Source organism: Quercus lobata, chromosome 5 (assembly GCF_001633185.2).
Source record: "Quercus lobata isolate SW786 chromosome 5, ValleyOak3.0 Primary Assembly, whole genome shotgun sequence".
Taxonomy (NCBI): Eukaryota; Viridiplantae; Streptophyta; class Magnoliopsida; order Fagales; family Fagaceae; genus Quercus; species Quercus lobata.
Genome location: NC_044908.1, coordinates 3,635,932 through 3,649,811, shown reverse-complemented (window position 1 = coordinate 3,649,811; position 13,880 = coordinate 3,635,932). Strand labels below are relative to the sequence as shown.

At 35.2% G+C, this 13,880-nt stretch overlaps 1 protein-coding gene across 1 annotated transcript; it reads left to right on the top strand.

The window, feature by feature from the left end:
• The first annotated feature begins 3,481 nt into the window (after positions 1-3,481).
• On the top strand, positions 3,482-12,904 carry LOC115989372 (protein PHYTOCHROME-DEPENDENT LATE-FLOWERING). Its single transcript, XM_031113047.1, has 12 exons — positions 3,482-3,726; positions 5,274-5,355; positions 5,436-5,500; positions 5,624-5,707; positions 6,179-6,259; positions 7,037-7,198; positions 7,293-7,391; positions 7,475-8,850; positions 9,434-9,648; positions 9,733-9,872; positions 10,573-10,611; positions 10,725-12,904. Exons 1-12 carry the CDS (start codon positions 3,598-3,600, stop codon positions 12,453-12,455), a joined length of 4,203 nt encoding a protein of 1,400 aa, XP_030968907.1. The 5' UTR covers positions 3,482-3,597; the 3' UTR covers positions 12,456-12,904.
• The last annotated feature ends 976 nt before the right edge of the window (positions 12,905-13,880 follow it).

Below are 13,880 nucleotides of genomic sequence, written 5' to 3'. Positions count from 1 at the left end.
ATTTTCTGTATTTCTCCTCCCCTCCCCCTAGTTTGTTTAGCACCTATGTTTCGGACCTTTATGGTCTTTATCATTCCAGGCTTTGTCCTGGCCCAGTTGTATTTCCTCCTCTGTTTTAGTTTTATGTCATTCTCCAGATTACCAAAAAAAAAAAAAAAAAAAAAAACCTTGATAAAGAAAAAAAGAGGCAAAAAGTCTTGTTGGGTAGAATAAAATAAGATGATGATATGTTTGTTTTAATAGAAGGGTTTTAGGGTATAAAAAATTTACAATTTAATCCTTATTAATACGGGGCAAGGCAGGTTGGGTCTAAAAAGTCTAAATCCATCCCCGTCTTGGCCTGTGGTGCAGAATTAAAATCTCGCCCCATCGTCTTTGGCTGTGTTAGCCATATTAGCAAAATTTGTAAAATAAACTTATTTTAATAATGACGATTTAAATTAACACAATTTATAAAAACAAATCCCAAATAACTTCAAAAAGTTAATAAATATTAAAATAATATTAGTTATCAAATTAACCCATCACTTGCCACCTCTTTGTGCTTTTTTGTTTGGATAAAATACTATTTTGATCCTTAAACTTTATTAAAAGTTTGTTTTGCATTCTTAAACTTTAAAAAATTTGCTTTTCACTCTTAAACTACTGAAGATTTTATTTTTAGTTTCTAAACTAAGGAAAATATTTCACCTTTTGTTCTTAAATTCTACTCCTTTTTTTTTTTTCTTCTGTTCTTAAACTATTGAAACTCTTTTTTTCATCCCTTTTTTTTTTTTTTCTATAAACTAATAAAAATATTCTTCTTCAAAGTTTAGGGATGAAGAAGTCATTTTTTTAAGTTTAGGGATTAAAAAAAATTATTTAAATTTAAAGACCAAAATAATATTTTACCTTTTTTGTTTTCTAAGTTATTTAAACTAATCAGTAATTGGAAAGTTTAAGATAATATTGTTATTTCGTTTCTTTAACTATTAATAGGCATTTAATAGGTATTTATTTATTGGGTAAGATTTAGGTACAGTACTTAGGTGCTGTTCCTTAGATTCCCCTTTTAAAATTATGCTATGTGAATTTTTTCTCATAGAATAGAAGTGTATTTTTTAGTCAAGTAGCCAAATGACTGAATCTTAAGAGGGGAACCTAAAGAATAACACATAAAGTACTGTACTTCAGTTTTGTCCTTATTTATTTTGATGGAATTTTATAGGTATTTATTACGATGATGCTTGTATTTAAAATTATATATTCTATCATTTAAAGAAAAGTATAATATGGCAAGAATTTAATGGAGTATTTAAGTTCAATTAATATGTGTGTATTAAAATAACTAGTGCATAATTTGTACATATGCATTGTACACTAAAAAACAATCACAATTACACATATATTTGGGTTCAAATTATACCTAGTGTTATTCTCAAAAAAAAAAAAAAAAAAAAAAAAATTTACTTAGTGTAAGAGTTACACATTTTTAAGTCATAAATGAGTTCTACTCTTTCTCTCTCTCTCTCTCTCTCTTATTTTTTTTTTTTAGTTTTTTTTTCATATACATTTGAGTTTACTTTTTTTTTTTTGTTTATTTATATTAGATTCTTCGTTTTTTACACAACATTAACACCTAGAACAAAAATTAAAAAAAAAAAAAAAAGACATGTGATGCAAAATTAGACAACAATTGGAATTCAATTTAGAATCTAAATGGATTTTTTCTTTGCTTTGGCTTTAATTATATATATACACACACATATATATATATATATATATATATATATAGATGATGTGTAAAACTATGAGATCTTAAAATTTATGTGGCAAAAGATTTCAAAGTTAACTAAAAATTAAACTGCTTCATTTTTATAATTTGTAGATAAATTATAAATAAGGAGTGGAGTGGACAAAAAGTCCAATTAGATATTATTAAAAAAATCAATAAAAAAAAATATCGGAGGAGTTTATGTTTTTTTTTTTCTATTCATTCTTATGTTGTTGAAGAGAAAATGGTATATCGAACTAACCTTAGGTATTATCCTACCATAGTATGTGTTTGAAAGAATTCAAACATAAATTTAAACAAATAAATTAATCATTATTCTTATTTATACTATTACAAAACCAAAATGTTTCTAAAAGATAAACAATTCAGTAACCAAGAATCTTGTAATTCAACTAGCATTTCTTGGTGTTTTTAACAAAGATGTTCAAGATTTGAATTCCCCCATAATTATCAAATAATAATTTTTTTTAAAAAAAAAAACCAATACAATTCATTATGCCATAAAAACATATATAAAGTGCAAGAATACTATGAGTCTAGATAAGTGGCATCATCAACATTCGTGGAAAACCCACAAAATGATAATTTTAAATGTACACAAATTTTTTTTTTTTCTGTCGAAATTGGATTAGAGGGATCTCTTCCAATTTATTACCACAATATGAATGTTTAAATTGGTAAGTATTAAACAATTTGACATGTCTAGAAAAATTCTTCTCCCATGACAAGTCATCCTCTCCAATAACACATAAGTTATATTACACTAACCTCGTACTAGTATTACATGTCATAACCAACAATGGGTTATACGACAATTAGCGCATTAACTTAGTTAGTATAGTCTGTGAAGTTTGTTAAGGTGGTTTGTTACCGTGAATCCATTATAACTATAGTCTTACTCTGTTTTGCATATAAACGATAGAGCCTCTCGTATATCATATCATTCTTGAATAACATTACTTCAGTCTTGATTTTTTCTCAAAATTTTCTCTATTAGTCAACTAATCATGGGATTCTTCATACATGACATTAGTATTTTGCTTAGAAGAAATTGTTAATTCATTTAAACAAATCCCATATTCAATGTGTCGTCTCACTTTCCTAAAATTATATATGAATATTCATTTGAATTTACTCATTCTAAAATTTACATGTTTACTTTTTTTAGTATTGCTTGTAAAAAAACTATGATATATGTGATTTACATTATATCATAACTATCCCATTTACAGAAAAAAAAAAAAAAAGAAGATAAAAAGAGAAAATAAAAAATTCTAATAATATGATTTGATTGGTCCTAGCAACCTTTAGATGCATTTTTTTGACAATAAAACAAAAATATAGTTGACCAAAATTTATCTAATTTTTCTAGATTTCTTAAGGTGATAAATTCTACTATGAGATAAGTATTGTTTATTAATTTTTTTTTTCTTCTAGATTTGTTAAGGTAACAAATCATTAATAAAAACCTCTTGAAAGAGTGAAAGTCAAACACCAAACAAAACAGAGCTATAAAAGAACACCTACACATTTTCACATCTCCTCGCGTGTTTCTCTGTCTCTGTCTCGCCCTCGCTCGCTCTCTCTTTCTCTCTCTCTCTCTCTCTCTGTACTTTTTTTTTTTACTCTTTCTTGTTTTCTGCTAATAACAACAAAAACAAAAAACCCTTTCTTTTTTTTTTTTTTCCTTTCTTTCTGGGTTTTTGGTTTTGCCCGACAACCTGGTTTTGTTTATTTTTATTTGAATTACCTCTCTTTCTCTCTTAATTTTCTCTCACTTTCTTATGATCCAAACACCACTCTAAGACCCGCAGAATTCTTAGATGGGTGTCTCATTCAAGGTCTCGAAAACTGGCGCGAGGTACCGCCCCAAACCTCCGGCCAACGACGGCGCTGTTGTCACCGCCGACGAGCCGGAGAGCAACTCTAAGGAGAGCTCGAGAAAGCAACAGGTAACCAAAAAAAAACAAAAAAGTTATGTGAAGTGAATTGAATTGAATTGAATTGAATTCATTTAATTGGTGTCTCTTGATTGTTTCCCGGGAAAACGTGAGGGAAATTGGAGAAGTGGGAATTGGGAATTCTGGGTATTGGATTTCAGCTGGGTTTTGTGTGAAAAAGCTGAGATTTTTGGTTTTGATGTGTGTACTTGTATGTGTATAGAGAATTAGTTGTTTTAAGCTCAGCTGAGTGTTCATTTTTTTATATATTAATGGGGATGGTGGAGACTGAGATTTGGGATATGAATTTGTTGTCTTTTGATTGCTGTCATTTTCTTGGGTGAACAATTGAAGTTTGTGTAATTAATTGGGAGTCTGTTTTGATACTGAGAAAATGAAAAGTATTAGTGATCTCAATTTTGCAGTTTTTAGATCTTTTGGGTTTTTCTTGGAAGTAAAGGCTTCGAATTTCAGCTGAGCTTAGTGCAACTAATTGGGTTTCTTTTTAGTGCTAATTTCCTTAATTGAAGTGAAATTTTCACCTTTTTTTTGGGGAATTCAAAGCAAATGATGTAAAGACATGAAATTTAAGGCTTTTTATTTCTTTCATCGGGTTTCTCAGGAAGCACTAAATCAAGATATATTTTCAGTAAATGGGTAATTTATTTAAATAGGATTTTTCCCAGATGCTAAACCTAGTGGTTTGGTGTTTTTTTTTGTACTGTAAATGGGTAATTTTTTAAAATAGGATTTTGCCCAGATGCTAAATTTGGTGGTTTGGTGTTTTTTTTTTTGTACTGTAACTGACAATAGATGGAAAATTCACTCGTATTTTTTGGTAGGGGAGGGGGTGCTATAAAGGCAGAAGCTCCAAACTGATAATCACCTTTCGTAATCTTTTTTGTTTTTAAAATATTGTTGATGACCTACCAAGGTGTTTTAGCAGATGCCATGTTAAATTAACTGTTGGAAGCTTGTGAAGCCAAGAGCTTTGTGGCCTGATCTCCCCAATGAGGAGAACTTGAATTTGAATTCCCCCTTCCTTACTTATTGCAAGCAAAATATATATATAAAGTTGGAACCTTGTGAAAATTGTAGTTACTTCATCTTGGCAGTGTGATGTTCCGTTTATGCTACATTTTGTTGCTGAAAAATATCTTTAAAAAAAGAAAAAAGAAGAAGACATACTTTGCATGTTTTTTGAGCTTGAAAACCCAAAATTTTGAATGGAGCCTACTTGGTTAATACAACCATTCAGCTCTTTCGATTTAAGTTTTCCTTCTTCAGAAATGAGATGCAGAGGAAATTTATAATTCAAAACCTAAAGTTTCCCTTTTTTCTTCCAGCAATTGAAATAGATAATTTGATATATTGTATTATTCAGAGAACATGATTATACTCCCCATATTGCAATCAGCAAGGCTTTTGTTTTTTACTTGATTGCAAGCCCTTGAATCAGTAGAATGAGAAGCTGAATTACATTGATATGAATTACATTGATGTTTAATTATTTATACTTTATTTTCTGTCATGATAGTTTGGATTTTCTTATGATATAGGGTGATCTTCTTGGAGGAGGTGAAGATGTTATTGGGGTGTCTGCATCATTTATGTTTCGTGAAGGACATCCTCCAACAGCAGGTTAGATATAGTTGTTTTTGTTAGCCATATGCGAGTTATGTTTGGATCCTCACTGTGTTGGTTTTCCCTTGTTTTGATAGAGGATGAAGTTTCCTTCACATTGAACCTCTTCCCAGATGGATATTCTATTGGAAAACCCTTAGAGGTTTGTTGAAATGAACATTAACTGGATGATACCAATTGAAGAAAGTAAATTGAATGCAGAAAGAGACTCCTTGTACAATCTCATACATAGCATTCTAAGTATGTATAATTTATGATTTTTCAGAATGAGACTGCGCATCAGGCTACACTTCAAGATACTCCAAAGTTGTTACATCCATATGATAGGGCGTCTGAAAATCTCTTCTCGGTAAATGTCTGGTTGTTTCCCTGCTTTTCCTTCAATTTTGTTCAGAGATAATTATCTTGATTGTTGTTTGTAAAGTGACTGATGTGCTTTTGAATGGAACATCTTGTCCATGACTTCTTTGGTAGACATTTGTTTTGCATGAATATTAGGAATGTGGCATTTTCCCTTTTGTTGGTCTTATTAATGTAAGGAGGTTGATTCTTAGTGTTTAATAATCTAGATAACACTGATGGATTTGCATGTGCAGACCATTTGTCACACATGGTGTATTTCAAGAAAAAAATGGGGTTTCCAAGAATTGCTTCATATATATATTTTTTTCATTGAACTTGTAAAATGTTGCAGTATCTTTGCATTGCTCACTATTTTTTACCCTCTGCATCATCACTGTCTAGATTTCCCTATGTCTCTGTTTGCTATACATATCTCTTACTCTAATTAGTTTCTTTCTATTTGTGAATGCATTTAAAGGCCATTGAATCTGGCCTGTTGCCTGGAGATATTCTAGATGATATACACTGCAAGTTTGTTGATGGGACACTTGTGTGTGAGGTGAGTCATTTAACTACTGAAATTTACTTTTATCACACTTGCATCATAAACTTTTTGGCTTGTCAAAATAAATGATAATTAAATAGAAAACTTAAACGAATTGTATGAATACTAATCTCCATGTGTGCATGTAAAAGTAAACATGCATGTCAATGTGTATGAACCAAGAACTTTTTTTTTGATAAGTTGTATGAATTAAGAACTTGTTGAAGCCAGCTAAGTTTATTTTTGATAATATTTATACATTATTCTTAACAACAGTTGAGCATGGCAGTATTAGTAGTGAATCCTGTTGTTTTTAGGTGGTCCATTCATGTACTTCCCATACCATTTGACCAGCAGTGACGTTTCTCATTACTGTTACTGTAAAATTCCTTCCAGCATTACCAGACCGCACTACTCTGCTTGCACTGTTTTAACTATCATTATTTTGGTCACTTCGAGTTTGCCTATCATGAGAAGACTACTGCCTCCGTTTTAATTCCAGCCTAGTGTTTTACAGACAAATCTCTTTGGTATGCCTCAGAGAGAAAGAGAGGATCAAACTTGGATACATTTTTAAAGATTCTATCTTTATAAATGATGTCTATGATTAGGTTTAACTTTGTAAAAGTTTCAATCTGGGGTAGAGAAGCCAGGCAACTGTTTATATACATCTGATGTCTACTGTTGTAGCTATTTGAAGTTTGTTCTATTAACATTTCTTAGAATTCAGGTTATGATTGGTACCATTAATATTTAGGATTTTTAAAATTGCCATTGCTGAATTTTTTGCAGGTGCGGGATTATCGGAAATGTGCTGTTGACCAAGGGTCTGGTGATCCATCAACTAATGGATCCCCTGTTGTTAATAAAGTACGCCTTAAGATGTCATTGGAGAATGTAATAAAGGACATTCCATTGATATCTGATAATTCTTGGACTTATGGCGATCTGATGGTAACCATAATCAATTCCTCTGAACCTTGGCCATTAAATTTCTATCATATAATTGGGGTATTGGAGTCACATATTTATGTTCACATGACTGCAGGAGGTAGAGTCCCGTATATTGAAAGCCTTGCAACCACGGCTTCTTTTAGATCCTACTCCTAAGTTGGATAGGCTTTGTAATAACCCAGTTCCCACAAAGGTAGTGCCTTTTCAGATCGAGTTCTTGTTCCCTGGCTCGAGATGATTGGTTGTGTCTTTAACTATTTAAAACTTCATTTGCAGCTCAATTTGGCTCTGTCCAGTGTCCGGAGAAAGAGAATGAGGCAGATGGCTGAAGCTACTCTCTCACCTTGTAATAAGACAAATGGGAAGAAAGTTTGTGTAGATAGAGTACCAGAAAGCTCTAATGGCAGGGTGGGAGATTCAGGAATCATTTCAGGCAATGCAATGCCTCAGCATATACATGAGAATCTAGCTGCACAAAATCTTAACCCAACAAACATGGTAGCCCTAAGACCCAGGAGCTTTATATCAGATGCCTCTGTTCCAGCCCTACCTCCGGCTTCTCATCAACAGAGGTATCAGATGGGGATTGGGACCCCCAGAGGTATGCAGGATCCTGGTTCAGGGCCTGTTATCAATTCATCAGGGGCTTCCCCTGCTGGGCAGGACATGATGTCATATGCCGACAATGTGAATTCAAGTGTCTCTGTTCTTGGAAAGAGGGAGAATCAAGATGCGCAAATGTCACCCTTGCCCAACTTTAACAAAAAAGGAAGGCCTACACCAGTGGGTCTTGATGGAATGCAGCAGCAGCAAATAGGGCCACATATAGATGGCCTCACTGGTTCTGATATAAACTGGAAGAATTCATTGTTACAGCCACAAGTAATTGCAAGAGGAATGTATGCAAATATGCCTATTCAAAAGTTTACACATCAGGTGTTTGAAGGGGCTCTGAATCAGGATGCTGGAACAATGCCATTTGCTGCAGGACAGAGGGGCATGCGACATGCTGCTAAGGAAGAACCGTTCGAGATTGATAAATTTGATGGGTCAGAGTTCAACCGCAATAAAAATGATATGCCGATGGTGGAAACAGAAACAAGCCATCTGGAATCACAGCGATTACAGTATGCATTGATGAGATCTAATATCCCTCAAACAGCTTGGAATAGTCTAGGTCCGCATGTAGAGAAAGATGCAAGAAAGGAGGACCAGCTCCAGAAAAGGAAATCAGCGCAAAGTCCTCGGATTTCTGCTGGAGCTTTGGCTCAATCTCCATTATCATCAAAATCAGGGGAGTTTTCTAGTGGTTCACTTGGAACTTATTTTGGGGCAGTTTCAACTACTGTTGCACTTGGAGCAACACAAAAGGAGAAGTCAGCAAACACCTCAGCTCCTACTGTTGGTGGGAACCCATCTATGACTTCCAGTGCTAATGATTCCATACAACGGCAACACCAGGCTCAAGTTGCCGCGAAGCGGAGATCAAATTCCCTCCCCAAGACCCCAGCAATGAGTGGAGTTGCATCCCCAGCTAGTGTTAGTAATATGAGTGTCCCATTAAATGCAAACAGTCCTTCAGTTGGAACACCACCTTTGGCTGATCAGACCATGCTGGAAAGGTTCTCAAAGATAGAAATGGTGACAATGAGGTATTCTGTTCATCAACCTGTAATCACCTAAAATTTTATGTGCTGCTTTGTTTTGTTTGTGTAGTTGTTTTTCTATTCGTTGCTCCAACCTATCAGTTGAACATATTAATGCTCTTTATTTTGTTTTTCTTTTGACTTGACCCTAAAATAGCACATTAAGGATTACATAAAAAGGATTTTTGGATCAGGTCTCTCTAATACCCCCTGCCCTGGGGACTTTTTTACCTTGCTGAGGTATTTGAGAGAAAAAATTTTCACTGCTTGCTTCCTTGTCTCTTTTTATTTTTTAATTACAATTTTTTGGATTGCACCCTGCATGTTTTATTATTTGGAAGTTTCAGGATGTATAAACTGTTGACATCCTATTGTTTTTTCACATACATTTAGTAAGTGGTAGTTTTTTTAAGTTCATTTTGCCAATGATGTCTAGCTCACATCGCACTTCCTCCTCACATAAGAATGGGTGGATGGTGAGGTCCTGGGTTTAGAGCCCACTGGTTGTGTAACTTACAGAGCAAAAAAAAAAAAAAAAAAACAGAACTCTATCCTGTTCTTATGCTTGTTCTATGGATTACTGTTTCAGGCATCAACTCAATCGCAAAAAGAGTAAGGTCGATGATCAACACCCCATCAGGAAGCCCAATGCATATCCCACTCAACGTTTGGCAGAGTTTCTCTCTGATATTTCCACTAATGAGGATTCCAAAGATGATGCAGATGCAAGGTCATTGTCTAAGTCACTAGCAGGTGGCAGCATGAATATCTGCAAAATAAGAATAATAAAAATTCTGGAGCCAGGTTTGTTGTACTATTGGTTGCAAGTTATTTAATCTTACTTATGTCTTGATGTTTTTCACCTTATCCTTGTGTTCCATTTTGCAGATAATACTGCTTCACATAGGGTAAGAGCTAGGATGATCATGTCAGAGAAGCCATGTGGTACTGTAGCAATGCATTATGGAGAAATAGAAGATGTAGATTATTTGGCTGTGGAGGATTACCTTCCTACATTGCCGAATACAGTGAGTTCTGCACAATTTCTATTTTTGCTGTCTAAGAAGGATCTGCCTATTGAATTGGTCATGGTGGCCATTTTCAGTTAGGATCTGCCTATTGAATTGCTGTCTAACTGAGGAGATGATTTTTTAACATGACTAAAAAAAAGGACCAAATACTGAAGAATCATGGGGAAAGTTAAAGGTATTCAAAAGGGTAAATACAAAAAGCAGAATTTTCTTCTTTGATACCCTTTTGGTGGTCCTCCAAATCAGCCTACCAATACTTCTCCTGCGAATTTTCTTCCATTACAGTTCTGACTGAATCTTTTCTTTTTATGCCATTGATCAATGCATTTTCATCTCCACCACACTTGTTGTGATATCGAAGTTGTCCTTTAATTGCCCATGTTCTGTCTTCTAAAGCATTTTTGCAGTGATGATGTTATCCAATCCTTATGGAAATTCATTGATATGTTGCATCATTTATTTAGAAAAGTCTATCTTGTCTGGTTATATTCCCAGCATCCATTAGCTAGTGATAGGAGATGGCTTATTGATTGATTGGCAGTCAATGGCTTGATATGGATTGATAGGCTAAGAAGTTTTTCAACAGTGTTAGTTTTATGTTTTCCTGATATTTAGACTCTCTTTTATTTTCCCCCTTATCCCCTTGCAAGTATGTGTCTTCTGTCGTTCTGATTTAGATATCTAATTCTTGTGACAGCATTTGGCCGATTTGCTTGCAACGCAGCTTTGTTCACTGGTATGTTATAAGATATGGTGTTGAAGCTCAGAAAAAAAAAAAGATTACAAATTACTGTGTTTTGTTTTCCTCTTCTTTTTATCTAATGTGCATAATGGTATCTGCTCATGCAGATGATACGTGAAGGATATCATGTGGATGATCAAATCCGAACAAAACCAATCCGAATGAATCTTGCCTCAGGCAGCCAATCAAATGCTGCTGGAGTCCTGCACAATTCAGTAGCTGAGATGCAGCAATATCCAGAAGCAGTTTCTGGTCAACCATCAAATGAAGTTGCAAAGCCAACTAGCAGTGGTAATGCCTCTCTAAACTCATCCCAGAATCCTTTAGCAAATGCAAGGATGCTGCCTCCAGGAAACCCCCAGGCCTTACAGATGTCTCAAGGACTCTTGTCTGGGGTTTCAATGCCCCAGAGGTCACAACAGCTGGACCCACAATCATCACTTCATCGTCATCATCATCAGCAGCAGCAACAACTACAGCAACAGCAACAGCAACAGCAACAGCAACAACAACAACAACAACAACAACAACAACTGCAACAACAACAACAACAACAACAACAACAACAACAACAACTGCAACAACAACAACAACAACAACAGCAGCAACAACAACAACAACAACTACAACTACAACAGCAGCAGCAGCAGCAACAACAGCAGCAGCAACAACAGCAGCAGCAGCAGCAGCAACAACAACAACAACAACAACAAAGCCAACATCCTATGATTCCACAGCAGCATGCCCAGTTCCAGAGGTCACCTATGATGCTTGGACAAACTACACTTTCACACTTCGGGCAGAATCCTAGCATACAGTTGAGCAACAGCAGGGCTTCCCAACTTCAGGCGTTACAGCAGCAGCAACAACAGCAGCCACAAATGCAAAGGAAAATGATGATGGGACTTGGAACAGCTGTGGGTGTGGGAAACATGGGCAATAACATGGTTGGTCTTGGGGGCCTTGGCAATGCCATGGGCATGGGAGCTGCTAGGGGAATAGGAACTGGAATGTCGGCACCAATGGCACCTATTTCTGGTATAGGGAATGTTGGCCAGAAACAAATGAATCTTAGCCAGGCTTCAAATATTACCAGCGCAATAAGCCAGCAACTTCGATCTGGATTGAATCCACAACATGCTGCTCTCGTGGCAAGAATGGCACAGAATCGAGCAAACATGTTAGGTAGTCCTCAGTCAAGCCTAGCTGGGATTTCAGCAGCCAGACAGATACATCCAAGCTCTTCTAGTCTTTCAATGATTGGTCAGACTTTAAACCGGACTACCATCAACCCAATGCAACGGGCAGCCATGGGGCATATGGGTCCACCGAAGTTGATGGCAGGGATGGGTATGTACATGAACCAACAGCAACAACAACAGCAGCAACCACAATTACAGCAGCAACAGTTACAACAGCAACAGCAGCAGCAGTTGCAGCAGCAGCAATTGCAGCAACAGCAATTGCAACAGCAGCAGCAACAGCAATTTCAGCAGCAGTTGCAGCAACAACAGCTACAGCAGCAGCAAGAAACCACCTCACCACTACAGGCTGTCGTCTCACCTTCGCAGGTGGGCTCACCATCGACCATGGTAATACCACAACTGAACCAACAAATGCAACAACAGCAAGCTAGTCCTCAGCAAATGAGTCAACGAACACCAATGAGCCCTCAACTGAGCTCTGGGGCAATCCATGCCTTGAGTGCTGGTAATCCAGATGCCTGTCCAGCTAGTCCACAGTTGAGCTCTCAGACCCTCGGTTCAGTTAGTAGTATTGCCCACTCTCCTATGGACCTACAAGGTGTGAATAAGGGCAATTCTGTAAGTAATGCATAGTGAAGCACAAAAGTATCAGGGTTTGCTTCAAGTGCTGGTTCAAAGCCTTTGTTGGGAAGGTCATTTTTAGTTCTTGATTTTAGTCAGAAAAACCAGTACCTAGAAAGTAATAAATCTGATTTCAAAATGCCCTGTGCTTTACAAAGTGTATAAACTAGCTTGTAGGCGTTGCAGTGCAAGGGGTTCATTTTTGTGAATGTTATATTATGTGACATTTGAAATATTTATAGTATAAGTTTATATTAAAAATAAGTCATGAATTAGAATGACAAAACTTGATTATTTAGATGTTTTTGTTGCGAGTATACATTGTAAGGAAAGACATGATTTTTACAGAGATGAAGGAACACCTGGGCATATGGCCTTGGATAGGGTCTTAATCTTAAAGCTTAGTTGAGTCGAATTGATGGTATTGTAACCTGTTATTTTAGTGATTGATGCCATTTTAATTGCGACTCACTCACATTGTCAATTGGGCTATCTCATATTTAAAGCATCCTTATGAATCAGAACATAATCAACACCTAGAATTAATGCCAGTTTCTTTTTATTCATTTTATTTTTGGTTGGATTTTAAGTTGTTATATTGTTGGAGTACAAGTTGTTATAACTTACAGTATAACGCTGTGTATAATATTTTACTGAAATTAAGATAGATTGCATGTTATTCTAAAAATAAAAAAAAGTTTGCATGATGCAAGCTTGTAAGCCTGAGTAAAATGTACAAACAGTAGACAAAAAGAACCCAAAAACCATCCAGAAGGTTAGAATTACAAGTTTCAAAGAAAAGAAAAACATGCATCTTTTCTCCATAATGTGTATCAGCTTTGAATTAAATTGAACAATTTAGACATGTAAAAATACAAACATTCTAAGGATTTATTCCCAACGACACTGTTTCTTGATCCACAGGCATAACAAGTACCATTCAAGTGTTGAACCCAAAAGGGGTGGACTTTGGTTTGATTAATCATATGGATTTATAGCCTATAAGTCAATGATCTTGGTCATCAACAATCTTTCAATAAAAAAAAATAAGGACCTAAGCAAAAGTGGGCATGATGAAGAATGAAAATTGTATAATATGAAAGCTTGATTATTTTGGAACTTTATATTATATATTGTCATAACCCTAATATGGATTACTAAAATCTGGCACTAGTTAAATTGCGTGAAGTCACTTCAATTTCAATCATGTCATCCCAACCCAGGTACTTGCTAATTGGTACAAGCTACAACTTTTAGTATCCCAATTGAAGATTACTTGAATAATGGTAAGGAGAAATACAAACTTCAAAATTGAGGAATGTGAATAGTGATTACTTGGAATCATACGGTGGTAAGAGCAAAGATTTTAAATAAAATAAATTTTTTATTTTTATTTTTTTCCCATGTGGGTCTAATTAGTTATATTTTGACAAAAGT

Bases quoted from the DNA above. Each gene is read 5' to 3' on its own strand.
- LOC115989372 (XM_031113047.1), top strand. From the start codon at position 3,598: ATGGGTGTCTCATTCAAGGTCTCGAAAACTGGCGCGAGGTACCGCCCC. The intron at 7,199-7,292 runs GTAACCATAATC...ACATGACTGCAG, and splicing joins GGACTTATGGCGATCTGATG to GAGGTAGAGTCCCGTATATT. The intron at 10,612-10,724 runs GTATGTTATAAG...CTGCTCATGCAG, and splicing joins CAACGCAGCTTTGTTCACTG to ATGATACGTGAAGGATATCA.